We start from the raw sequence: 27,756 nt of genomic DNA, 5'->3' as shown, positions 1-27,756 counted from the left end.
ACACAATCTGGAACCACAACACCCTAATTCAGTACTTAACCTTTCCTCCAAACCTCTCTCCCAATCCGAAACCTCTGTCCTATCCAAAGGCCTCACCTTCAGCCCCACCCCCAGATTCAACCAAACAGCCCTTGTCAAAGATTTACTGTCCTACACCCGTACTCTCTGCTGGAAATATCACTTTGCCATGAAGAAAAATGATCCTAATCCTACTCCTAATGGTCCAACTCCCCAAGACACTATCCAAATTGAATCCTGCCTGGAACAGTTCCGTCCTCCGTCACAGCGGTACCCACCTCCTCTTCCTCAAAATCACCCTCTCCAAACTTTCCAGGAATTTCTGACTTCCAGCCTTGCCTCTCAATCCCTCTTAAAAAACCTTAATCCTACTCCCAACATCACCACTGCTGAAGCCCAGGCTATCCGTGATCTGAAGGCTGACCGATCCATCGTCATTCTTCCGGCAGACAAGGGTTCCACAACCGTGGTACTTGATTGTCGGGAGTATGTGGCTGAGGGACTGCGTCAGCTTTCAGACAACACTACATACAAAGTTTGCCAAGGTAATCCCATTCCTGATGTCCAGGCGGAGCTTCAAGGAATCCTCAGAACCTTAGGCCCCCTACAAAACCTTTCACCTGACTCCATCAACTTCCTGACCCCACCAGCACCCCGCACCCCTACCTTCTACCTTCTTCCTAAAATTCACAAACCCAATCATCCCGGCCGTCCCATTGTAGCTGGCTACCAAGCCCCCACAGAACGTATCTCTGCCTACATAGATCAACACCTTCAACCCATTACATGCAGTCTCCCATCCTTCATCAAAGACACCAACCACTTTCTCGAACGCCTGGAATCCCTACCCAGTCTGTTACCCCCGGAAACCATCCTTGTAACCATTGATGCCACTTCCTTATACACAAATATTCCGCATGTCCAGGGCCTCACTGCGATGGAGCACTTTCTTTCACGCCGATCACCTGCCACCCTACCAAAAACCTCTTTCCTCATTACCTTAGCCAGCTTCATCCTGACCCACAACTTCTTCACTTTTGAAGGCCAGACATACCAACAATTAAAGGGAACAGCCATGGGCACCTGGATGGCCCCCTCGTACGCCAACCTATTCATGGGTCGCTTAGAGGAAGCCTTCTTGGTTACCCAGACCTGCCAACCCAAAGTTTGGTACAGATTTATTGATGACATCTTCATGATCTGGACTCACAGTGAAGAAGAACTCCAGAATTTCCTCACCAAACCTCAACTCCTTTGGTTCCATCAGATTCACCAGGTCCTACTCCAAACCCCATGCCACTTTCCTTGACGTTGACCTCCACCTGTCCAATGGCCAGCTTCACATGTCCGTCCACATCAAACCCACCAACAAGCAACAGTACCTCCATTATGACAGCTGCCACCCATTCCACATCAAACGGTCCCTTCCCTACATCCTAGGTCTTCGTGGCAAACGAATCTGCTCCAGTCCGGAATCCCTGAACCGTTACACCAACAACCTGAAAACAGCTTTCGCATCCCGCAACTACCCTCCCGAGCTGGTACAGAAGCAAATAACCAGAGCCACTTCCACATCTCCTCGAACCCAGAATCCCCCACAGAAGAACCCCAAAAGTGCCCCACTTGTGACAGGATACTTTCCGGGACTGGACCAGACTCTGAATGTGCCTCTCTAGCAGGGATACGACTTCGTCAAATCCTGCCCTGAAATGAGATCCATCCTTCATGAAATCCTCCCCACTCCACCAAGAGTGTCTTCTGCCGTCCACCTAACCTTCGTAACCTCTTAGTTCATCCCTATGAAATCCCCAAACCACCTTCCCTACCCTCTGGCTCCTACCCTTGTAACCGCCCCCGGTGTAAAACCTGTCCCATGCCCCCTCCCACCACCACCTAATCCAGTCCTGTAACCCAGAAGGTGTACACGATCAAAGGCAGAGCCACGTGTGAAAGCACCCACGTGATTTACCAACTGACCTGCCTACACTGTGAAGCTTTCTATGTGGGAATGACCAGCAACAAACTGTCCATTCGCAGTAATGGACACAGGCAGACAATGTTTGTTGGTAATGAGGATCACCCTGTGGCTAGACATGCTTTGGTGCACGGCCAGCACATGTTGACACAGTGTTACACTGTCCGGGTTATCTGGATACTTCCCACTAACACCAACCTGCCAGAACTCCAGAGATGGGAACTTGCCCTTCAGTATATCCTCTCTTCTCGTTATCCGCCAGTCTTAAATCTCCGCCAATTTCAATTTGCAGCCGCTCATACCTCACCTGTCTTTCAACAACATCTTTGCCTCTTCACTTCCGCCTCGACTGACATCTCTGCCCAAACTCTTTGCCTTTACAAATGTCTGCTTGTGTCTGTGTATGTGAGGATGGATATGTGTGTGTGTGCGAGTGTATACCTGTCCTTTTTCCCCCAAGGTAAGTCTTTCCGCTCCCGGGATTGGAATGACTCCTTACCCTCTCCCTAAAACCCACATCCTTTCATCTTTCCCTCTCCTTCCCTCTTTCCTTTCGGTCACATCATCTTACAAAGATGATGTGACTTACCGAACGAAAGTGCTGGCAGGTCGATAGACACACAAACAAACACAAACACACACACAAAATTCAAGCTTTCGCAACAAACTGTTGCCTCATCAGGAAAGAGGGAAGGAGAGGGAAAGACGAAAGGATGTGGGTTTTAAGGGAGAGGGTAAGGAGTCATTCCAATCCCGGGAGCGGAAAGAATTACCTTAGGGGGAAAAAAGGACGGGTATACACTCGCGCACACACACACATATCCATCCACACATATACAGACACAAGCAGACATCTCACAAGCAGACATATTTGAAGACAAAAATATGTCTGCTTGTGTCTGTATATGTGTGGATGGATATGTGTGTGTGTGAGCGAGTGTATACCCGTCCTTTTTTCCCCCTAAGGTAAGTCGTTCCGCTCCCGGGATTGGAATGACTCCTTACCCTCTCCCTTAAAACCCACATCCTTTCGTCTTTCCCTCTCCTTCCCTCTTTCCTGATGAGGCAACAGTTCGTTGCGAAAGCTTGAATTTTGTGTGTGTGTTTGTGTTTGTTTGTGTGTCTATCGACCTGCCAGCGCTTTCGTTCGGTAAGTCACATCATCTTTGTTTTTAGATATATTTTTCCCACTTGGAATGTTTCCCTCTATAATACTGACTCTTGAAGTACATCATAGGTGATTGAGGGTACTTCTGGGTAGATTGTGCATCTACATGTTTTATGCTTGCTTTTTGTTTGCAGTTTCTACGAAATGAATTGGTCCATTCATTTGCTAGGCCTCTGATTACATAGTATTAGATGCCAACTGTTTGTTAGTTTTCATCAGCTGATTTCCACCCAGAGTGCTCATGGTTCTTTTGTGAGTTCATGCATGGCAGATGTGGGGCCATGAGCTATTGAGGCCCATTCTTTTTTTGTGGGCTGAACTTCCTTCCCTGTGCCCCTCCCTCCCTGTCCTCGCTCTATCCCCTATGCCCCATCCTTCCCCTCTCTCAATGTTCTTACTTGTGTTGAACTGGCTGTCCACTTAGTTTCCTGTATTCCTCCCAGTTTTGTTCTCCTTGGCTCTTCTTTTTCATCCTTCCTTTCTGGTCTCTCTTTGAGGTTCTAAATTTTCTCTCTGTAATGTGAACCATTTGCAGAAGAACTCTCTCCCTAGTATTTACGGCCCGGTTACATCTTCCCCTTCCTTCCCCTGTTCCTCTCCCACCATAGCCCTCCTATGCCCTGATGTGTCACCAGCATGTGTGGTGGGGCTGTCATGCATCCACCTGGCTAAGACGCCTCACAGGGCTCACACTTCTGACACCTGAACTGTTGCCTCCGCATGTACACTGAGGAGTGGTTTCTTGTCATTCTGGGACACAAGAACACCCAGCAGCAGCAGCTGTTCCAAGCTGACTGTTCATCTATGACCGTCTCTTATGTTGGTAATGTATCATTTAATGCTGCTTCTTATGACCCTGTGGCCGTCCCTTCCCTGTGTATGCCAAGAAGGAGTTTTTAATTGAATACAGTGTGTACAAACTTGATTGTTAGTACTTTCCTGCTGACTGCGGGGTACTACAGTTATTGGCAACGAGGATAAAACTTTCATTTTCAAATGAAATTTCCACCTCAGAGGAATTTCTTCAGTCCTTGATGGAAACTCTACAGCAGATTCAGGCAGCACTCACAAGGTCAGAACATCGCCCTCACTCTCTGGTGTTGCAAGAGGTAGCCCATAGAATTGATTACATCACAGGTAAGTTTAACACTTTACATGTGGCTCCATTGCTGTTTCCAGCTTTCAAAAGGTCTGTCAAACCATGGTCAAATTATGTCGAATGATTGGAACAAGATTTTATGGCACATGGGATCCATGATGAAAATTGAAGTCAGTTTTTTTTATCAACAGTCGGTCTACAGGTGTATCATTCAATTCAACAATTGAACCCTGAGGAGTCCCCTCATGATATCTCATTTACCCATATTAAGGGCTGCCTTTTTGAGTACTTTGATGCACAAATACACGTCACCTCCACCTATCAGACTTTCTTTTCTTGTCGAAAGTCCCCAGGTCAGATATATAAGGACTGGATTATGACGCTCCAGGGTGTCTCCCGTGATTGAAAATTCCATTGCACCAATGTTGCATGCAAGCAGTCCTATGCCTCTTCATTGATTTGCGATATGGTGGTGGTTCACGCACTGTATGAGGGTCTTCGGGCTGATATTTTTAAGTTACAGGACCTGTCCCTTGACACCTGTCTGCTGGTCATTCGTGCGTTTGAATAGTCTCACTGGCTGCAATGGCCACGTCTTGATCTAGATGTTTTTTCAGCTCGCCAGTTGGCTAGCACTGCACGGGAGTCTCATCGGTCCGTCAGTGCGTCCCGTGACAGAAAGTCTTTCACCCATTTTCCATCATGTCTGGACTGTTTCCAGACTCACCAATGGTCGTAGTACCCCCACCAGCTAGCAAGGTGCACAGCTTGCTGCCAAATGAGCCATATTGCTGTTGCATGTCAGGCTTCACAGAAACATTGTGTAGATGCCATGTTTCCTGCGGACACACAGGCTCATCACGAATCACCGCTGCAGGACCTAGAAGCCTCGCATTCCATTGACAGACAAGCATTCTCCATGATTCCCCAATTGGGAGCCCATTTCCTCCTTACCTTGGAAGTTGCGCATATTCCTGTGGTCTTCCAAATTGGCATGGCATGTTCTGTTTCCATTGTGGATGGTGCCACATACCAACTCTTGGGAGACTGGAAATTTGCCGTAAGTTACTATAGGACCAAACTGCTGTGGTCGTCAGTCCCTAGTCTTACACACTATTTAATCTAACTTATGCCAGGGACAACACACACTCCCATGCCCAAGAGAGGACTCGAACCTTTGACTGTGGCAAGGCGCTTCAGATGACGCAACCAACACTTTGACTCACCCTCTTTGTCTCCATACACTCATGCCTTGTGTAGTTTCAGTAATCATCACATATCAGTCGATGGCGTGTTTTCAACACAACTTTCCTACAACAGTTGTTCCTTCACAGCTCAGTTTTTGGTGATCGGCTCACCCGACACTACTAACCTTCTGGCTGCGGACATTTTTGATCATCTGGGTTTGTCAGTGTGGGATGAGGTACAGACGGTTTTGATCCCCTCCTTGAATACAAAACGTTGTTCTCAGTTTCACTGCACATGTTCAACTTCTTCCCTCTGCTGTCCCTCGTTTTTTTAAGGCCTGCTCAGTCACCTTTGCTCTCCGAGACAGGCTCGAGGTGAAACTTAGCTATTTACGAGATAAAGGCATCCTTTCTCCCATCGAGCACAGTCGCTGGGCAATGCCTATCGTGTTGGTTGAGAAGCTGATTGATGCTTTAGGCATCTGTAGTTATTTTAAGGTAATGATCAATTTTCAGTCCATCATCAATGCATATCCTGTCCCATCAGTGGACGACATACTCACATGTCTTGTAGGATCAACTGGTTTTGCCAAAATTAATTTGCACAATGCTTATTTGCAGCTGCCATTAGATGAGGAATCACTGCAGATCCTAGTCATCAATACCCCATGTCACCTTTTCCAGTACAGCCACCTCACATTTGGCATTGCCAGTTCCCCCGCCATTTTCCAACATTATTTGGAACACCTCACAAGTCAGGTGCCTGGTGTGGCACATTATCTTGATGATGTCATTGTCAGTGACTCATCTGCGGTGGACCTCAAGGACAAGCCGGATAGGCTGTTTCAGATTTTTTCCAAGGCTAACCTGCATTGCCGGAAAGAAAAGTGTGGCTTTCGCACACGAGGTCAGGTATCTTTGGCTCACGATTGATGCCTGCAGTACCCATTCCTCTTAGGAGTATGTTGAGGTGATTCAAAATCTGCCTCCTCCCACCAACGTGAAGCAACTGCAATCAGTACTCGGTCAAATTAACTATTATCAATGTTTTATATCCCACACTACTGAGATTTCGTCACCCCTGACCAGGTTGTTGTTCCAGGGTGTGCTTTGGGTTTAGTAAGCATCTTATGAGCAGGCTTTCATACGTCTCAATTCAGCTATCTCCCGCCTCCCTGGTCTGGCCGCTTATAACCTTTCCCTGCCCCTCATCGTTGCTGTCGATGCATCGGACTATGCCCTGGGTGCAGTCCTCTCACAAGTGGTCAAAGGCGTTGAGTGACCAGTGGCCTTCACATCCAAAAAACTGACCAATGCTCAAACCAAATATAGTCAAATTGAAATGGAAGCTTTGGCACTGGTTTTCACCCTGACAAAATTCTACGATTTTGTGTATGGTCATCATTTCTCTCTGCAGACCGACCACAAACCTTTGGTTTCTTTGTTTCACCTGGGTGCCGCAGTACCCACACGGACATTGCACCGCCTCCAGTGTTGGGTGCTCTTCCCGGCGATGTTCAACTGTGATATTGTCTATCGCCCCTCTGAACAACACGCAAACACTGATTTCCTTTCCTAGCTGTCTGCCGGGGCAGACTGTGAGTTTGACACCTCCCCCTTGTTTTCTTTCCATGTGGAACCAAACATCGATGCAGTGCAGGATGCACTTCCGTTGGATGCTGATGCCGTCCGGCGGGTCACTGCTCAGGATCCGACACTGCATGCTCTCTGCCACCAAATCGCTGCAGGTTGGCTGACCAACCGTTGTAGCGTCCGCGATGTGGAAGTCAAGCATTTTTAGGATCATCGGTATAGTCTGTTTTTCCGCAATGGCATCATCCTTTTGCATAATGATTCGAACATTCCCCAGGTGGTCATACTGCGTGCATTACGCCAACATGTCCTCGACATCTTCCGTACTCACCTTTGGGGAATCGTCCTCACCAAACAGCTGGCCTGCTGACACCTTTACTGGCGTGTCAGCCTGCACCATGTGCCAAACACACCAGGCAGCACCCCAACGTGTCTTTTTCGTGGCCAGATGCAGCTGCTCCATGGGAACGTCTCCACTTGGATTTCACAGGGCAGTTTCATGGCTCCCAGTGGTTCATCTTGATCAACTCTGGGTCTGTGTACCCTTACGTATCCTGCATGATGAACACCACTTCTGCTGAGACTATCAAAATTCTCCGGCACCTCTTTGCTGTCAAGGTACCCCCCAAAACAATCGTTACAGGTAATGGTCCACAGTTTACTTCGACCGAGTTAAAGCAATTCTGTGCGACCAATGGAATTTCTCTCATCCACACCACCCCGTTTAACTCTGCGTCAAACAACGAGGCAGAACGTTTTGTGTGGATGTTCAAGACCCAGCTCAATAAGCTGCTGAGCCGTCACCTGCTGAAGGAGATCGTGCTTCTTTTTTTGGATACATACCGTGCCGCCCTCCATGCTGGTAAAAGTCCAGCAGAGATACTTCACGGTCGACCATTCCACTCTCCCATATCTGTCCTTGTTCCAGAGACTTCTCACCCTCCTGCCCGCACTCCAGTGCAATCCTTCTGCGTCGGGCAGAAGGTCTGGGTGTGGATCATATGAGTGCAATTGGCAACTGCCATCATCACCAAGCTCTGCAGCTGGCTGATGGCGTCTCTCCGGTGGGCCGATGGTTCCTCCGCCTGCTGGTATCTCAACCAGCTCTGTCTCCGTCTGGTGGACCACGGCACCCTGGGTGAGCTGCCAGTGCCTGTTGCTGGCTCCCCTGTGACAGAACCTCCGCTTTCGCCTCCACTGCTGCCTCCACCACTAGCTGCCCCTGCTGCATCGCCACCTCCAGCCCCTGCGGCCATGAGCCTATATATGTTGACCAGGACGCCCCTACTCCTATGGACGTTTGTGGTGCTGTGCATTCTTTTTCCAGGGGGAGAAATGTCGTAGTGGCCTCTTATAAGTTAGAGTGCGCACACAACAGACAAGCAAGGTGGGCTGCCAACCTCCCTTCAAGACCTCAGATCAAAACATCGCTATTGGATGTAAACAGCAACAGACTTTCTGCATAAACATGGCACTACTTCGTGAAAAGCCATGTGACAGAGATCCATCAATTGGAACTAATGTGACTACGTGTAGCACTCTGCCAAATCAGTGTTATAAGCATGTTAGCAGAGTCAGACCGGCATTTGTTGTGAGTCATCATTGCTGATGGTGGTGGCAAGTGATACTTTCTGCATAAGCAAGGGACAGACATAATTTTCAGGATGTATGCTTTCTTCATGCAGAAAGCAAGCACATGCACATAACACAGCTGTCACTTGGAATCCTCAACAATGCAATCCTCGTCTGTGCCTTGACATACACAGACTGCCATCGTTCATGGATCTGACAATAGTGAAGGGCAACACTTTAGTGAAGGGCAACTATAGTGAAGGGCAAGTGCTGTGGTTCATAGAAACATCAAATGATATGGAATGCAAATGTTACGAACATAAGAAATTTTTAAAACCTTCTGGATAAGATAAATGTTAAATAACAAGTAGCTGCCAGTGACTGTATTTGAACTAGTCAGCAAAACTAACTAGTACTCCACACTGCATGCACAACAGCTCATATAATGTTCCATTTTGTTTTATAAACTTCATTAACTTGTTGTATATTATTTTTTCCAAAACTATAATAAACCAGAAGATTATTGTAATGGGCAGTAGTTCATCAGTCAACTTTATCATGAGCTTTAAAAATAAGAATTTCTTTGGATGTTATAACAGGTCAGAAAAATCCCAGATTCTTGTCAACAGTTACAAATGCGAAGGGGCACAGATCCTGTGGGTATGCTATCAATTACTGGTGGTAAGTGGTTTTGGATTCTTTAATGGTTTTGACAGTTTCCTTTCTCCTAACATGAACAAAAAGCATTGATAATTTACAAGTATTAACCTAGTTTCCATTGGCAGCTGATTTCCAATAAAATTCATGTATATTAAAATTTCAATATTCCAGTGAAATATCTGTTGAGCTTATGGAGTCTGAGGAAAAAAAAAAAAAAAAAAAAAAAAAAAAAAAAAAAAAAAAAAAATGTATATGCTCTCTGTCAGACAGTTTTGCAATATCGATATTGTTAATTACTTTGAATTTTAGTATGTTGCAGTATAGTCTTTTGCTCAACAGATGTTGGTACTTTCATCATGATAGTGAGGAAAAAAAAGCAGCAAAAATGCATTCTGGAGTGTTTTATCAATCTGATAATGCCATTGAAGTGCAGTGTCACTGGAGGTGGGAATTTGAAACAGAAACCCCAACCCACTTCGCAATTAATTGTGTTATTGATAAGTAAGATGATGATCCTGATCACTGAATATGGTTTTGTGAATGGTATAAGCAAAAGGTAGCAGAAGATGAACAATTTGTGAAGAGGTTAGTGTGGTCTCATGAGGCTCAGTTTAACCTAATGGAACAGGGAATCTGGATCACTGCATCTCCTGGGCACCAGAAAAGACACATGTTCATGTGGGTAAGCAATTTGTGTGTGGTGTGGACTAGCATCTAGGGGCTTAAAGGATCCTTTTCTTTGATGTCACTGGAAAATTGTACCTAGAAATGTTATTCGAATAAAGTTTATGAGGTGTATGTGCACTTCATGGAGCTGATGATGAGGTATCCTAATAACATTATAGGACACTTCCACACTACATCCTAACCATAAGAGCTCTCCTGAATGACAGTCTGCAGGGACATTTGATTGGGTGAAGAGGACCTATTGAAATCCCCCACGGTCTCCTGATCTAACCCCTAACAACTTTTACTTGTGAGAAACTGTGGGAGATAAAGTATACTGACATGAGCTGCACACATTGCAGAATCTTAATCAGGAAATTACCGTGGCAAGTACACTGATCCCTATTGAAACAAGGACTGATGTAACTGCAGTGACTGATCGGCATTCCACTATGTTTCTGTCCACCAACTGCAGATATTTTAAACATCTAAACTAACTACATGCTTAACTAAAGATAGTACTACATCTGTGAACAGTATTTAAATGTGAAATAAATACGTAATAAATAGTTTTTAGTCCTTAAACACATTTTTGGTGGACTCTGTATTTCTTCTTTTGCTCTGCATTGAATCTGTATTGTTTTTCCCATGTTACAAGACAGTATTCTCATTGGTTTTTCAACACTGTAAGGAAAAGATAGATTGCTATTTACTCTAAAGGTGGCACTAAGTTACAGATGGGTACAACTACACATTAGCTTTTGGCTACAGTCCCCCATTCAGATCTCCGAGTGGGGACTATTCTGGCGGATGTCGTCATCAGGAGCAACAAAATTTACGTTCTACATTTCGGAACATGGAATGTTCGATCGCTTAATCACGCAGATAGATTTGAAAATTTAAAAAGCAAAATGGATAGATTGATGTTAGAAATAGTGGAAATCAGTGAAGTCTGGCTGCAGGAGGAACAGGACTTCTGGTCAGATGAATACAAGATTATAAATACAAAATCAAATAGGGGCAATGCAGGAGTAGGTTTAATAACAAATAAGAAAATAGGAGTGTGGGTAAGCTACTATGAACAGCATAGTGAACACATTATTTTAGCCAAGATAGACACAAAGCCAACACCAACAACAGTAGTACAAGTTAGTATGCCAACTAGCTCCACAAATGATGTAGCGATTGGAGTGTATGGTGAGAGAAAAGAAATTATTCAGATAGTTAAGGAAGACAAAAATGTAATTGTGGCTTGGGACCGGAATTTGACTGTAGGAAAAGGAAGAAAGGGAAAAACTATAGGTGAATATGGACTGGGGAAAAGGAATAAAAGAGCAAGCTGCCTGGTAGAATGTTGAACAAGCATAATTTAATCATAGTTAATACTTGGTTTAGGAATCATGAAAGAAGGTTGTATATGAGGAAGAGACCTGGACACACCAAAAGGTTTTACACTGGTTATATAATGGTAATACAGAGATTTCACAACCGTTTTTAAAATGTAAGGCGTTTCCAACAGCAGATGTGGACTCTGACAACAATTGATTGGTTATGAACTATAGATTAAAACTAAAGAAATTTGCAAAAAGGGAAGAAATTAAGGAGATGGAACCTGGATAAGTTGCAAAAACCAAAGGTTATTTACAATTCCAGAGGCAGCATTACACAATGCTTGTCTAGGACAGGGGATAGAAATACAGTCGAAGGTGAATGGGTAGCTTTGAGAGTTAAAATAGAGAAAGTAGCAGAGGATCAAATAGGTAAAGAGACAAGGCCTAATTGAAATCCTTGGATAGTACAAGGGTTACTTAATTTAATTGAATTTAATTGATGGAAGGAGAAAATGTAAAAATGCAGCAAATGAAGTGTGTGAAAGGGAATACAAAAATCACATATTGGTGTCTGTATATGCGTGGATGGATATGTGTGTGTGTGTGCGAGTGTATATCCGTCCTTTTTTCCCCCTAAGGTAAGTCTTTCCGCTCCCGGGATTGGAATGACTCCTTACCCTCTCCCTTAAAACCCACATCCTTTCGTCCTTCCCTCTCCTTCCCTCTTTCCTGATGAGGCAACCGTTGGTTGTGAAAGCTAGAATTTTGTGTGTATGTTTGTGTTTGTTTGTGTGTCTATCGATCTGCCAGCGCTTTCGTTTGGTAAGTCACATCATCTTTGTTTTTATATATATTTTTCCCACGTGGAATGTTTCCCTCTATTATATTCATTTTTTAATGAAATACACAGCTCTTTTCTACATCAATTTGTCTCTTTATTTATTCAATGTCCCTGATATATCTGATGTTACCAAATTTCCCTTTTTCAGTAACTCTTTCTTGATATTCCCAGCATGCATTGTATACCCTGTCTATTTCTGCTATCAGTTGCTGCAGAAACAGCAAAGCTCATCAACTACTTTTTGTGTCTCATTTCCTAATCTGATTCCTTTAGCATAACCTGATGTAATTCAGCTGCCATTGTTTTACTTTTGTTGATTTTCATCTTGTAATTTCTGTTCAAAATACTGCCATTCCATCCATCTTCTTTATTGAGTTTTTTGCTATCTCAGGCAGATTCGCAATGTAGTCAGCAAATCTAATGTTTTCATTTCTTCTCCCTGAACTTTAATTCCTTTTCAAATATCTCCTTGGTTTCCTGTAGTGCTTTCTCAATCTACAAACGGAATAACGTCAAACCTAGACTACAATCCTGTCTTGGACCCTTCTCGAATTATGCTTCCCTTTCATGCCCTTCAGCTTATAGGTGCATTTGGTTCCTGTATAACTTGATATGCTCCAGACTTTAAAACTGTGTATTCCAACCTATACTGTTGAATGCCTGCATAAATTTGCAAAGGATGTAAATGTCGTTTGCCTTTTTCCAGTCTATCTTCCACCTTAAACCGTAGTGCCTGTATTGCCTTGCAGGTTCATACATGTTCCAATGACCCACACTGATATTTTTTTTAAGGTCGGCTTCAACCATTGTTTGCAGTCTTCTGTAAGTAATTTGTGTTGGTATTTTGCAACAATGACCTACTAAATGAATAGTTCAATAATATTCAAATCTGTCAGAACCTGATTTCTTTGGAATATGAATTACTGCAGTCTTCTTGTAGTCTGAGGAGATTTTGCCATTTTCAAACACCTTACACACAAGGTGGAATTGTTTTGTCATAGCTGGCTCTTCCAAAGACCTCATTAAATTCTGAGAGAAATTCATCTACTCCAGGCTCCTTATTTCAACTTAGGTCTTTCAGAGTTCTGTCAAATTCTCCTCACAATATCATATCTCCCTCCACATCTTCATGTACTCATCTTCTCTTTCTATAATATTTCAAGTTTGTTTCTCTTGTATAGACTATCTATGAATTCCTTTCACCTCTCAGACTTCCCTTCTTTGTTTAGCACTGTCTTTCCATTTGAAAATTCATACAGTGCTTCTTTTTTCTCCAAATATCTCTTTAATTTTCTTATATATTGGGCCTATCTGTCCTATAAGCATGCATGTTTCTACAGTCTTACATTAATCTTATACCCATTCCTCTTTGCCAGTTTTTAGTTCTTGTCAGTCTCATTTTTTTAGATGTCTACATTCCATTTTGCGTGCTACATTTTATACACACACATCAAAAAAAGTTTTGCATCACCCCAGTTCCCAGAACTCCTGAAAATAGACATTGCCTGTGGATATTATATCACAGACACAGTCCCTTTGACTGTTTACAGGTGTCACTAAACCAGCCCAAAGATGTAAACTCCCATGGATGAGCAGTGCCTGTTAGATGGAGGGGGTCCGACAACTGATCAGTTCCAGTTATTCCACCAGGAAAGGGAAGATTGGTACAGCTGATTCATGAAAGTATATGGGGTGGATCTCGGGTCACACATGGTCAAATACCTGTTGTCATAGTTAGGAAAAGTAGGTCCTTTTTAGGATAAATCCAGACAACAGGTTCCCCTGGCTAAAGGCTATCTCCAGCAGTTGAAAAATACTGGAACAATCACTCACAAGGCAGGTTTAACACTTCAGATATCACAAAGAAAAATAAACCATTGGAAAGAGTAACATGGCGCATTTCACAGACTTAACAATCCTCCATCAAAACATGCAGTCATTAAAAAATAAAATACAACTATTAGAAGTTGAGCTCCAATCTTTGAACTGCACAGCAGTTTGTATTACTGAGCACTGGTGTAGGGACACAGAAATCCAACATGTAGTATTATCATTGTGTGAAAGGGAAAAATCTTACTGCAGAACTACTTCAAGCGGTGGAGGATCATGCATTTATATCAGAAAAGGAACACGGTTCAAATCAGGACATGACCTCAGTACAGTAAATGAAGACAAACACTTTGAAATATCAGCTATTGAATTAACAGTGCTTGATATCACAAAGAAATTAATTATTTTGTGTGTGTATAGATCTCCCAGTGGTAGTGTGGACACTTTTTTCAATAAATTGACAGAAGTTCTAGATCAGGTCTCAAGTACAATGGTCAACATAATTCTGTGTGGGGACATTAACATCAACACTAATATCATAAATGAATCCAGCAGCACCTTCATAAACATCCTTCAAAGTTTTGGCATGTCCCTATTGGTCAGTAGTGCAACAAGGGTTACTACAGTGACTGCACCAGTAATTGACAATATGGCCACAAATATGGACAGGGAAAAATGTGATGTAGCTGTTAAAGATCTCGGACTATCAGACCATCTCTGTCAAATAACAACAGTAAAATCAGGCATCGAATCATTCCCTAAACTACAAACCTACAAACGACATCTATCAGAAATCAAAATAAAATATTTTTCAAAATAACTAGAAAAAAAAGCTGGGATGAAGTGTATAAGGAAACCAATGTGAATATGAAATTCTCCGCATTGCTTAAATTGAACTTTGAAAAGGCATTTCCAAAAGTGTGCATGTCTGTATCAACATCTCACAAAAACAGATGGATAACAGCAGGTATTAAGAAGTCCTCCCAAACACTTAACACCTCAGTTCCATGAAAAAATTCGCAATGGTCCAGAATTCTTACATTTCTATCACAGATACAAAAAGATCTATAGGAAGGTGCTGAATGCTGCAAAAAAGTAATTTAATGACAAAATAATGTATAATGCAGAGAATAAAAGCAAAGCAGTCTGGGATGTTATAAAAAAGGAAACGGGGAGAGGCAAACAATCGCATAATAACATACTGCTAAGGGAGGAGGTAAGGTAATAAATGATCCACAATGCTTAGCAAACTATGTAAATGAGCATTTTTCCCCAAAACAAATATAACACCTGTAAATAATGTTGCACTAAATACAATGATGTTACTTCCAACCACAGAAAATGAAGTTAATAGATCTGTTCAGAAACTAAAAAGTAAAAAATCAGTAGGCTTAGATGAAGTACCAATGTGTGTACTGAAACAATGCATAGGGATTATACAAGGCCCCTTAACAAATACAATAAATGAATCCTTCACATCATGGCATTTCCAGCCGTTTAAAACAGGCAAGAGTTGTACCTTTGCATAAGAAAGGTAATGCAGAAGCCATAGAGAATTACCAGCCTGTTTCCCTGCTGTCAGCATTCTCAAAATAATAGAAGCAGTTATGAAAGACAGATTAATGAATTACCTGAATAAATACAATCTTTTAAGCGAATCACAGTTTGGTTCCGAAGTGGCAAAAATACGGAGTCAGCCATAGTAGAATTCACAAAAGTTGTACTTGATGCTCTAAATAAAGATGAGTGTGTCACAGGCATATTGTTGGATCTTTCTTAGACGTTTGATACAGTCGAGCACAAGCTTCTATTAAATAAATTAGAAGCATTAGGAATAAGAGGGGTAGCTAATGACTGGTTTCAATCATACCTAGCAGATAGGGTAGAAAGAGTAGGGATAACACATGCTTCAAATAGATCTAAACAGTTAGTAAAACACTTATCAGCACCAAAATACATTTATATTGGTGTTCCGCAAAGTAGCACATTAGGACCAATACTATTCCTGATTTTCATCAATGACTTTCCCAGTAGTGTTACTCATGGTGAAAAAATTCTCTTCACTGGTGACAGCAATATTATAGTCACTGAGAAAACAAGAGAACTCCTTGCAGAGAAAGCAAATGAAACTGTCAAGGAAGTTTACAATAAGCAATAAAGTGAAATTGAACACAAAGAAAACTAATGCCATAAATTTCAGTTTTAAGAGGAAAAATGACTGTTAAATTAAATGTAGATGGTACCTCGATAGACTGTGTAACAAATGCAAAATTTCTAGGAATGAATATTGATTCTCAGTTGAAATGGTGTCAACACACAAAGGTACTTGCAAACAGAATGTCATCAGCATGTTATGCCCTTAGAATCCTATCATCAGTGTGTAACATGTAGTGTCTTTTATTTACATATTATTCATATGTATACTCAATTCTCAGCTATGGCATTATTTTTTGGGGAACAAATGCACAAAATATGAACACAATTTTCAAACTCCAGAAAAGAGCCATAATAATAATAACCCAAAATACTAGTTGAGCTCATTGTAAAGATCTGTTCAAAACACTGGGGATTTTAACTGCTCCATGTGAATACATTTACCAGTCAGTTATACACATCAAAAATAACATTGGTAGCTACTGCACGAACAGCTCTGTCCATGACCGTGCCACAAGAGATAGACTCAACTTACGTTTACCAAGAAAAAATAAACATAAAACTCAAAACAACATTTTCTACCAAGGAATAAAACTGTACAATAAATTACCAAAATAGATCAAAGAAATTGCAAAAATACACTTATTTAAAAAGGCAGCTAAAAAGTACCTGTAATGTAATACATTTTATACATTAAAGGATTACTTAGATAAAACAGAGTAGGAGTTTGATAAAAAAATGTTGCACAAATAAATTATGTTAATAATGATTATAAAACATCCAACATTCCACATAACACCTTCATACTATGTTTTTTCCTTCTTTTTTTCCTTTCTAGAAATACTTACCACCAAGCTATGCACAGCACAACATCTCATTCATTATGGAGGGATGCTGACTAAGTTTTTCAGGATAGAAAATGGGAAGCTGTAGTACAGAAAATGGCCCAGAGATCGTGTATGTGTGTGTGTGTGTGTGTGTGTGTGTGTGTGTGTGTGTGTGTGTAGTGAGTGAAGTGTTATGAAACAATGTGTGTGCAGTGACTGATAATGAGATATGAATAAACGGTGTGGCATTACATTGCTTAATAAGTTATTTGTAAAAAAAAAGTATTGTATACCAGGAGTAAATCTAATAATTATGTCTAACTAGAAGTCTGTAAATATATGTGTATATGAATTAGTTTATTTTAAATTGGTGTAAACTTGTAAATGCTTTGAAATGTCCTGTATCCTTGTAAAAAGAGATCTACAGATGAATAAAGCTACTACTGCTACTATTACTAGGAAGGAGGTACACGGGTCGTGTTTTCTGTAGTTCAACCATGCCTAGACGGTCAATACTGTGGTTTGATTGCACCCGCATTGTTACTTTGTGCCAGGAAGGGCTCTCAACAAGGAAAGTGTCCAGATGTCTCAGAGTGAACCAAAGCTATGTTGTTTGGGCATATAGGAGATACAGAGAGACAGGAACTGCCAGAGATATGCCTTCCTCAGGCCACCCAAGGGCTGCTACTGCAGTGGATGACTGCTACCTACGGATTATGGCTCGGAGGATCCCTCATAGCAATACCACTGTGTTGAATAATGCTTTTTGTGCAGCCACAAGACATCGTGTTACGACTCAAACTGTTCGCAATAGGCTGCATGATGCGCAACTTCACTCCCGACGTCCATGGCGAGGTCCATCTTTACAACCATGAAACCATGCAGTGTGGTACAGATGGCCCCAACAACATGCTGAAAGGACCATTCAGGATTGGCATCACATTCTTTTCACTGATGAGTGTCGCATATGCCTTCAACCAGACAATCATTGAAGACGTGTTTGGAGGCAACCTGGTCAGGCTGAATGCCTTAGATACACTGTCCAGTGAGTGCAGCAAGGTGGAGGTTCCCTGCCATTTTGGGGTGGCACTATGTGGGGATGACATACACTGCTGGTAGTCATGGAAGGTGCCGTAATGGCTGTATGATACGTGAATGCCATCCTCCGACTGATAGTGTAACCATACTGGGAGTGTATTTACTAGGCATTTGCCTTCATGGACGACAATTCGCACTCCCATCATGCACATCTTGTGAATGATTTCCTTCAGGATAATGACATCGCTCAACTAGAGTGGTCAGCATGTTCTTCAGACATGAACCCTATCGAACATGCCTGGGACCGATTGAAAAGGGCTGTTTGTGGACGACATGACCCAGCAACCACTCTGAGGGATCTATGCCAAATCGCTGTTGAGGAGTAGGACAGTCTGGGCCAACAGTGCTTTGATGAACTTGTGGATAGTAGGCCACAATGAATACAAGCATGCATCAATGCAAGAGGATGTGCTGCTGGGTATTAGAGGTACCAGTGTGTACAGAAAACTGGACCACCACCTCTGAAGGTCTTGCTGTATGGTGGTGCAACATACAGTGTGTGATTTTCATGATCGATAAAAAGGGCAGAAATGATGTTTATGTTGATCTCTACTCCAATTTTCTGTACAGGTTCCAGACCTCTCGGAACCGAGGTGATGCAAAAGTTTTTTTGATGTGTGTATATTCTCCTTCTTTCATCATTTAAATTAAAAAACTCCTATGTTACCCACTTATTTCTACTGTTCCTTGTCCTTTTGATTATTTGACCTCTGCTGCCTTCACTATTTCATGTGTCTAAGGTACCCATTTCTATTTCTTTCTCCTGTCCATGTCAATCATTGCCTATTGTTCTCTGTGAAACTTTCATCGACCTCTGGTACTTTCAGTTTACCTGGGTCCAATTTCCTTAATTTCATACCTTTATACAAATTCTTTGTTTTAATCTGCATATCATAACTAGTAAATTATGGTGAAAATTTTATGCTTACCCTTGAAAATGTTTTGTAGTTTAAAATCTGGATCTGTAATCTCTGTCTTATATAATCTACCTGAAACATTACAGTGTCTCCATATCTCTACCACATACATAACTTTCTTTCATGGGTCTCAAACCATGTATCTGCTATGATTAACTTGTGCTCTTTGCAGAATTCTTCTAGATGATTTCCCTTTGATTTGCATAATAGATTTTTCTGTAAGTTCATCATGTGTGCAGCTAGTTGTTACGTAAACATGTACTACAATGGTGTGTGCTGATTTTGTTTCTGCTTTGGTTACTGTAATGTTTTCACCATGCATTCATATCTCATTATTCATTATTACTTAGTTCTGCAGTATTCCTATGTGATTTCTTTATTTATAAATCTGTACTCATCTGACCAGAATTCCTGTTCCTCCTGTTACCACACTTCTGTAACTTCCACTACGTATGACTTCAACCTATCTATTTTGAATTCTTTAAGGTATCTACCAGGTTAAGGGCTCTAACTTTGCAAGCTCCACCCAGTGGAATGCTGGTTTCGTATTTCCTTATAATGTCTGCCTCAGTAGTCCTCACCCACAGATCCAAATGGCAAACTATTTTAGCCCCATATTAATTTGCCAAGTAGGATGCCTTCATCATTAATTATTAAGATTTTGTCAAACACCATGTATACAAGGCATTAATTATTTAACTAAAGTCCCACGGTGACTGTTATGATGTGTGATGGTTGGGGGGGGGGGGGGGGGGGGAGAGAAAAAGAATAGCTTAAAATTTTTATTACCTACCCCATTCCATTAAATGGCACAAAATGCATATATCATACATATAGATTTATTTATTCCTGTTCAAGAATTCATCTGTGGTATAGAAGAAGTTGTCAAGAAGATATGATTTAAATTTATTTTTAAAACTGTTACTGCTGTCTGTCAGACATTTTATTTCATTTGATAATTTATTGGAAAGTTTTACAGCAGCATATTTTACCCCTTTCTGTTTCCCAAGGTAGGTTAAGTAGAGGATAGTGTTGTTTTTAAACTGGTCCATGTTGTTGAACACAGATTTCATTCCTGAGTAAATGAACTGTGAGGCTGTTGTAAGAATTTGTAACCCTTTAAAGAGATGCCTACAAGATGTGTGACTTTCTTTTGAGCAGTAAATACTTTTTGGGTGAGTGTTGTGTTACATCAAAATATTATTCCATATGACATCAGAGAGTGAAATATGCAAAGTGTGTTAGCTTGCTTAATTTCTATATCCTCAGAATTAGCAATTATTCGGATTGCAAAAGTTGCTGAACCTAGTCGCTTTAGGAGATCCAAACTATGAATTTCCCAATTAATATTCTCATTTATATGTACACCCAAAAACCTATTATGCTCTACCTTGGCTACTGACTTCTGTTGATGTGTTATATTTATTGAAGGAATTGTACTTCTTGCAGTAGAAAATTGGATGTACGGTGTTTTTTCAAAGTTCAGAGCAAGCCCATTCGCAAAAACCAATCAATAACTTTTCCAAAGATATAATTTGTATCATTTTCTATGGGAGTTTCTTTTACTGGATTAATTATGATGCTTGTATTATTAGGAAACAGTGTCAGTTTAGCTTCTTGTTTTGGATATGAAAGGAGGTCATTCTCATATATCAAGAACAGAAGGGGACCCATGATCAAACCGTGTGGAACACCTAATGTAATTTCACCCCAGTTAGATTAAGTGGGAAACTTCCTTAAATCAGTTATACCATACAAAGGAACTTTTTGCTTCCTGTTCTGTAGTTATGACTTAAACCACTCATATGCTGTTCCATTTATACCATATAATTGTAATTTCTGTAACATAATGTCATGGTTCACACAATCAAATGCTGTGGATAAGTCACAGAAAATTCTTATTGGTGACATTTTATTATTTAAAGACTGTATTATGTGGGCAGTGAAATTATATATTGCTGTCTCAGTGGAACAGCATTTTTGAAATCTGAACTGTGCTTTACTAAGTATCCCATTACTGCTGAGACTGCTAACCACTCTTGAGTACATTACTTTCTCGACAATTTTTGAAAATGCTGTGAGCAAGGATACTGGCCAGAAATTATTGTCATCTGTGGTTTGCCCTTTTTTGTAGAGAGGCTTGACAAGGGCATATTTTAACCTGTGGCGCAACTGGAAGCTGGCTTCATTCCATTCATTATATGTTATTGTTGGGCTGTTGATGTGTTTGTGATGCATGTCTCTTGCTTTTTGATGACTCTTCCAGAAGCCTGATGCTTTTTGAGGTTATATCAGGCTATGAGTGTTACCCGGTCTTCAATGATGAAGGTTGTGTCTGCCAAGATGTAGGTTATTCTGTTTTGCATGTATTTTGAGATACATATAATTATTTTCAGATAGGCTGGCTTCACTCATTCTAGTTGTTTGAGTATATGTGACATTTCCATATAGGTTGTGTGCTGGATGATGCAGTGGGCACAGCCTTTATGTTGACTAGTCTCAGGGCTGTTCTTACAGATAATAGATTCAGTTTCTTTATCTCAAATGTTACCTTGATTGCTCTTACTACTCTGTTCAATATGCTTGTGAAACGTGTGGTCTGTCACCTGCATTGCAATTCCAGGGCATTTATAGCTTTTAACTATTTGCAGTTCTTTTGTCCTGCAGGTGAATTTATCATTGTTTGTGGGAGTTTCTTCTTTCCATAATTTCACTGCTTTTCCCTTATCCCTGTATATGACAACAGTGTTTTCCTGGGACCATTCTTGCAGTTTGTTAATGGCTTCTTGCAGGGGTCCCCTGTTTCTGATAGTAGGATCATGTCACCAGCATACAGCCATATCCTCACTTCTTCTGATTGGATCATGTCATGGGTAATGATATAGAATCTAGGGGGACTTATAAAGTTTCCCTGCACTACCCGAGCCATTTGCTGGATTCTTTGGGACTGTATTATGCCATCAAGGATTCTGATTATGTTTTTTGGGAGGACACCATCATCGTTATGCCATACAGCAAACTACATCTACATATACATCCATACTCCACAAGCCACCTGACGGTGTGTGGCGGAGGGTACCTTGAGTACCTCTATCGGTTCTCCCTTCTATTCCAGTCTCGTATTGTTTGTGGAAATAAGGATTGTCGGTATGCTTCTGTGTGGGCTCTAATCTCTCTGATTTTATCCTCATGGTCTCTTCACGAGATATACGTAGGAGAGAGCAATATACTGCTTGACTCTTCGGTGAAGGTATGTTCTCGAAACTTCAACAAAAGCCCGTACCGAGCTACTGAGTGTCTCTCCTGCAGAGTCTTCCACTGGAGTTTATCTATCATCTCCGTAACGCTTTCGCTATTACTAAATGATCCTGTAATTAAGCGCGCTGCTCTCCGTTGGATCTTCTCTATCTCTTCTATCAACCCTATCTGGTACGGATCCCACACTGCTGAGCAGTATTCAAGCAGTGGACGAACAAGCGTACTGTAACCTACTTCCTTTGTTTTCGAATTGCATTTCCTTAGGATTCTTCCAATGAATCTCAGTCTTGCATCTGCTTTACCAACAATCAACTTTATTTGATCATTCCATTTTAAATCACTCCTAATGCGTACTCCCAAATAATTTATGGAATTAACTGCTTCCAGTTGCTGACCTGCTATTTTGTAGCTAAATGATAAGGGATCTATCTTTCTATGTATTCACAGCACATTACACTTGTCTACATTGAGATTCAATTGCCATTCCCTGCACCATGCGTCAATTCGCTTCAGATCCTCCTGCATTTCAGTACAATTTTCCATTGTTACAACCTCTCGATATACCACAGCATCATCCACAAAAAGCCTCAGTGAACTTCCGATGTCATACACAACGTCATTTATGTATATTGTGAATAGCAACGGTCCTATGACACTCCCCTGCGGCACACCTGAAATCACTCTTACTTCGGAAGACTTCTCTCCATTGGGAATGACATGCTGTGTTCTGTTATCCAGGAACTCTTCAATCCAATCACACAATTGGTCTGATAGTCCATATACTCTTACTTTGTTCATTAAACGACTGTGGGGAACTGTATCGAACGCCTTGCGGAAGTCAAGAAACACGGCATCTACCTGTGAACCCGTGTCTGTGGACCTCTTGAGTCTCGTGGATGAATAGCGCGAGCTGGGTTTCACACGACTGTCTTTTTTGAAACCCATGCTGATTCATGCAGAGTAGATTTCTAGTCTCCAGAAAAGTCATTATACTCGAACATAATATGTGCTCCAAAATTCTACAACTGATCGACGTTAGAGGTATAGGTCTATAGTTCTGCACATCTGTTCGACGTCCCTTCTTGAAAACGGGGATGACCTGTGCCCTTTTCCAATCCTTTGGAACGCTATGCTCTTCTAGAGACCTATGGTACACCCCTGCGAAAAGGGGGGCAAGTTCCTTTGTGTACTCTGTGTAAAATCGAACTGGTATCCCATCAGGTCCAGCGGCCTTTCCTCTTTTGAGCGATTTTAATTGTTTTTCTATCCCTCCATTGTCTATTTCGATATCTACCATTTTGTCATCTGTGCGACAATCTAGAGAAGGAACTACAGTGCAATCTTCCTCTGTGAAACAGCTTTGGAAAAAGACATTTAGTATTTCGGCCTTTAGTCTGTCATCCTCTGTTTCAGTACCATTTTGGTCACAGAGTGTCTGGACATTTTGTTTTGATCCACCTACCGCTATGACATAAGACCAAAATTTCTTAGGATTTTCTGCCAAGTCATTACATAGAACTTTACTTTAGAATTCATTGAACGCCTCTTGCATAGCCCTACTCACACTACATTTCGCTTCGCGTAATTTTTGTTTGTCTGCAAGGCTTTGGCTATGTTTATGTTTGCTGTGAAGTTCCCTTTGCTTCCGCAGCAGTTTTCTAACTCGGTTGTTGTACCACGGTGGCTCTTTTCCATCTCTTATGATCTTGCTTGGCACATACTCATCTAATGCATATTGTACAATGGTTTTGAACTTTGTCCACTGATCCTCAACACTGTCTGTACTTGAGACAAAACTTTTGTGTTGAGCTGTCAGGTACTCTGAAATCTGCTTTTTGTCACTTTTGCTAAACAGAAAAATCTTCCTACCTTTTTTAATATTTCTATTTACGGCTGAAATCATCGATGCAGTAACCGCTTTATGATCACTGATTCCCTGTTCTGCGTTAACTGTTTCAAATAGTTCCGGTCTGTTTGTCACCAGAAGGTCTAATATGTTATTGCCACGAGTCGGTTCTCTGTTTAACTGCTCAAGGTAGTTTTCAGATAAAGCACTTAAAAAAATTTCACTAGATTCTTTGTCCCTGCCATCCGTTATGAACATTTGAGTCTCCCAGTCTATATCCGGCAAATTAAAATCTCCACCCAGAACTATAACATGGTGGGGAAATCTACTCGAAATATTTTCCAAATTATCCTTCAGGTGCTCAGCCACAGCAGCTGCTGAGCCAGGGGGCCTATAGAGACATCCAATTACCATGTCTGAGCCTGCTTTAACCATGACCTTCACCCAAATTATTTCACATTTCGGATCTCCGTCAATTTCCTTTGATAGTACTGCACTTCTTATTGCTATAAACACGCCTCCCCCTTCACTGTCCAGCCTGTCTCTGCAATATACATTCCAATCTGAGTTAAGGATTTCATTACTGTTTACGTCTGGTTTCAGCCAACTTTCTGTCCCTAGTACTATATGGGCACTGTGACCGTTTATTAATGAGAGCGGTTTTGGGACCTTTCTGTGGACGCTCCTGCAGTTTACTATTAGAAGATTAATGTTGTTATTCCCTGTTGCATTTTGCCTACTCCTACCTTGCCGCGTCCTAGGAGGCGTCTTGTTGGGCCTAGGGAGGGAATTCTCTAACCTAAAAAACCCACATGTGCACTCCACATGTACTCCGCTACCCTTGTAGCCACTTCTGGTGTGTAGTGCACACCTGACCTATTCAGGGGGACTCTACATTTCTCCACCCGATAGCGGAGGTCAAGAAATTTGCACCCCAGATCTCTGCAGAATCGTGTGAGCCTCTGGTTTAAGCCTTCTACTCGTCTCCAAACCAGAGGACCGCGATCGGTTCTGCCCTTAGCAGAAATAATAGCTGTGATTTGCTAGGTACTACTCTGTTTAAAAATATATATCTTGGAGAGGAACATAGATGAGTGATCAGATTTACTTGAAATGACTTTCGCCAAACAGTTGTCTAGAGCCTGACCACACATCATTGTAAAACTTTCCTATTTTTTTTTTATTTAAAAAAAACTATTTCATAAATTCTTTACAGACTTGATAACTGCAGTATAAAAGAATGGCACAAACAATTACTTTTAAAGTCAACAGTTTATTCAGTGGAACACAACTCTGTTATAACAGCACTAATTCTCTCAGTAATGCTGTCTGGCAGCCAAATTCACAAGAGATGACTAGATGTGCCCCTTGCAATTTGTGAATAAATAATCCAACTGTTAACTCTACATGTTTCAAGACACTTTCTATAAGAGCTTTAAAGTTGTGAAATGGGCTCATGAAATACTCTTTAAGTCCCAAGACTTGCATTACACAGCAACTTGCTGTCCAGAAATAAAAGTAAACTCAAAATATGTAGTCTCACACCCTGATGTCAAGTAACATGCATTATATTACACTTTAATAACACAGCTTTTGAACCAATTGGCCAAAATCAAGAAAAAGTTTCATAAAAAATTACACTCAAACACATGTCACTAAGATATCAAACAATATATGCAAATGAATTGCTTCTCATAAAACATTATGTCTACATGAATTTTCTATGCTAACCTAAGAGATAATTATCTGTACATTTTCAATATCAAATAAGGATGTGGGAATTCAGAAATAAGGAAATCTAGTTTTGCATCCTGTGGTGTGTGCATTAAACGTTTGTAGATATGCTTTTGAGGAAGTTCCACCTCAGTCTCTTGTCACAAAAGACCCCCTCTATTCCTGAGGAGACAGGCAAAAGGTTATCTTGACTTGCCTATGGCTGGCTAAGCTTTGCTGCAGCACCACTTGCCCTCTTTGCAAAGTGGCTTTGTACCCCTTTTCGGTACATACCAGAGCATGTCCACTATAATACCACCACTACTGTAAATAACTCAGTCCTGTTTACATACCAGAATGTCTCGTGCTGTAGTATATCTAAAGAAAACTCTTACAAAAGTTCTCTAACTGAAACTGCAAGCTCACTGCTTAGGTTTATGCTCTCAAGTGCAATATAGCTAGCATTCCTGTCAGAAGTCTTTAACATACTGAAATGTTCACGTTGAAATTTCCTGGTAACTATTTGTGGGGCTCGGAATGTCTGCCCAAGCTACTCATAATATCATTATCCACACTGAAATCGCTCTTGGAAATTTTCAAACCAGACAGTGGTGTTTGTACTGTAAAGTCTCAAGTTTCCACTTGCTTCCAGCCATTTACAGTACCAATGTACCAAGGTCATGTTTTCTAATGTTATAAACCAGATCACTCAATCATCCAGAACGTTGCCTCTCTAACTACTGCAAGGGCTGATGTTCATTTTCAGGAACCAGTGGTCAGGCTGACCTCTCTACAAAGACCCCTCCATTGTGGTTGTACCTGTAGTATGGCTGTTTATATTGTTGAGGTATACCTTAGTCAGGTATAAGGTTCTGATATAAAGATAGAAATTGAGAATCACTACTGTTTCAGAAGAAAATTAAAAACATATGTTGTCAGGTGCACTTTCTTGCAAAATCATCTAAATGTCTAGATTGAGGATTGGAACATTATGTTAGCTACATAGAAAGTAGCAATGCATGTTGTTAAAAGGTACATGTGAAGTAGTAGGAATGTACTAAAAATAGGACTCAGTATTTACAGATGTAGGTAAATATTTGCTTTGAAGAATCCCATGAAAATCAAATGAATTTTAAGTTAAGAATGCAGATCAACAGCAACTATCTAGTAAACTAAGGAGACAGCAACTTTCTTCATAATTTCATTTGTTAAATTTAACTAGCATAGGTTTCAATAGCACTGAGTGGTGTAATGATTGTGTGTTGTTAATACAGTTTACAGAATAAGTTTATATGATATCCTTGTGTTACCGTTATTGTATATCTTGACTCATTTCACATCCCTGGAGGGTCTTCTTTGTGATGGGATATGCAGAACATGATGAATGAATGAACATACTCACAAACTAATGTGTTGATTTGTAGCTTAAATATTTCCAGAAGACTGTACAGTTTTTTTTTTTTTTTTCCTTTTTCATGATAGGTAAATCATTCTCCAAGTTTTCATACTGATGCCCAGATTGATCGAGACATAAAGGAAAATCTTCTAATGGACACATTTAATATTTTGAACCTATGTCAAATGGACAAAAGGAAAGTTATGGAGGAAGACCGAAAACGTGTTCGAGAAAGGCTCCTTCAAGGAATACTTCATAAGGATCAGAGGTACCTTTTAGCGCTGATGACAAACTTAAATATTGGTAGTAATCTCAACAGGAATGCCAGATAACTTCTTTTATTCATTTTTTGATGTGTAAACAGCTACTGTTGTATACATATGAGGCAGCCATGGATGGCTTTAATTATAATGGATTTCTGAACACCGCAATTAATCTTCTGATAAAATCTGCTGGTTACTATTACTCAGACATCAGACACTCAAAATCCTCAAATACACCTAAAAATAGGTCTGTTTTAAATATATTTACATTCATCTACAGAGAGTATAGATAGTGTTAAACTAAATCTATGAACCTTCCATTTATGAATTTGAAAATAGCAAAA

General features: G+C 41.0%; 1 protein-coding gene across 1 annotated transcript in view; it reads left to right on the top strand.

Moving 5' to 3' along the window:
- Positions 1 to 27,756, top strand: part of LOC126199400 (tubulin polyglutamylase ttll6-like) — a gene marked incomplete at its 5' end in the record, with an annotated part of 426,833 nt that overhangs the window by 173,991 nt on the left and 225,086 nt on the right. The window contains one exon of the mRNA XM_049936319.1: positions 27,236 to 27,455. Coding sequence (XP_049792276.1) covers positions 27,236 to 27,455 — 220 coding nt within the window. The remainder of the gene's footprint in view (positions 1 to 27,235; positions 27,456 to 27,756) is intronic.

This window comes from Schistocerca nitens, chromosome 8, assembly GCF_023898315.1.
Source record: "Schistocerca nitens isolate TAMUIC-IGC-003100 chromosome 8, iqSchNite1.1, whole genome shotgun sequence".
In the NCBI taxonomy this organism is placed as follows: Eukaryota; Metazoa; Arthropoda; class Insecta; order Orthoptera; family Acrididae; genus Schistocerca; species Schistocerca nitens.
Note: the sequence above shows the minus strand (reverse complement) of the source record. Positions and strands in the feature narration are given on the sequence as shown.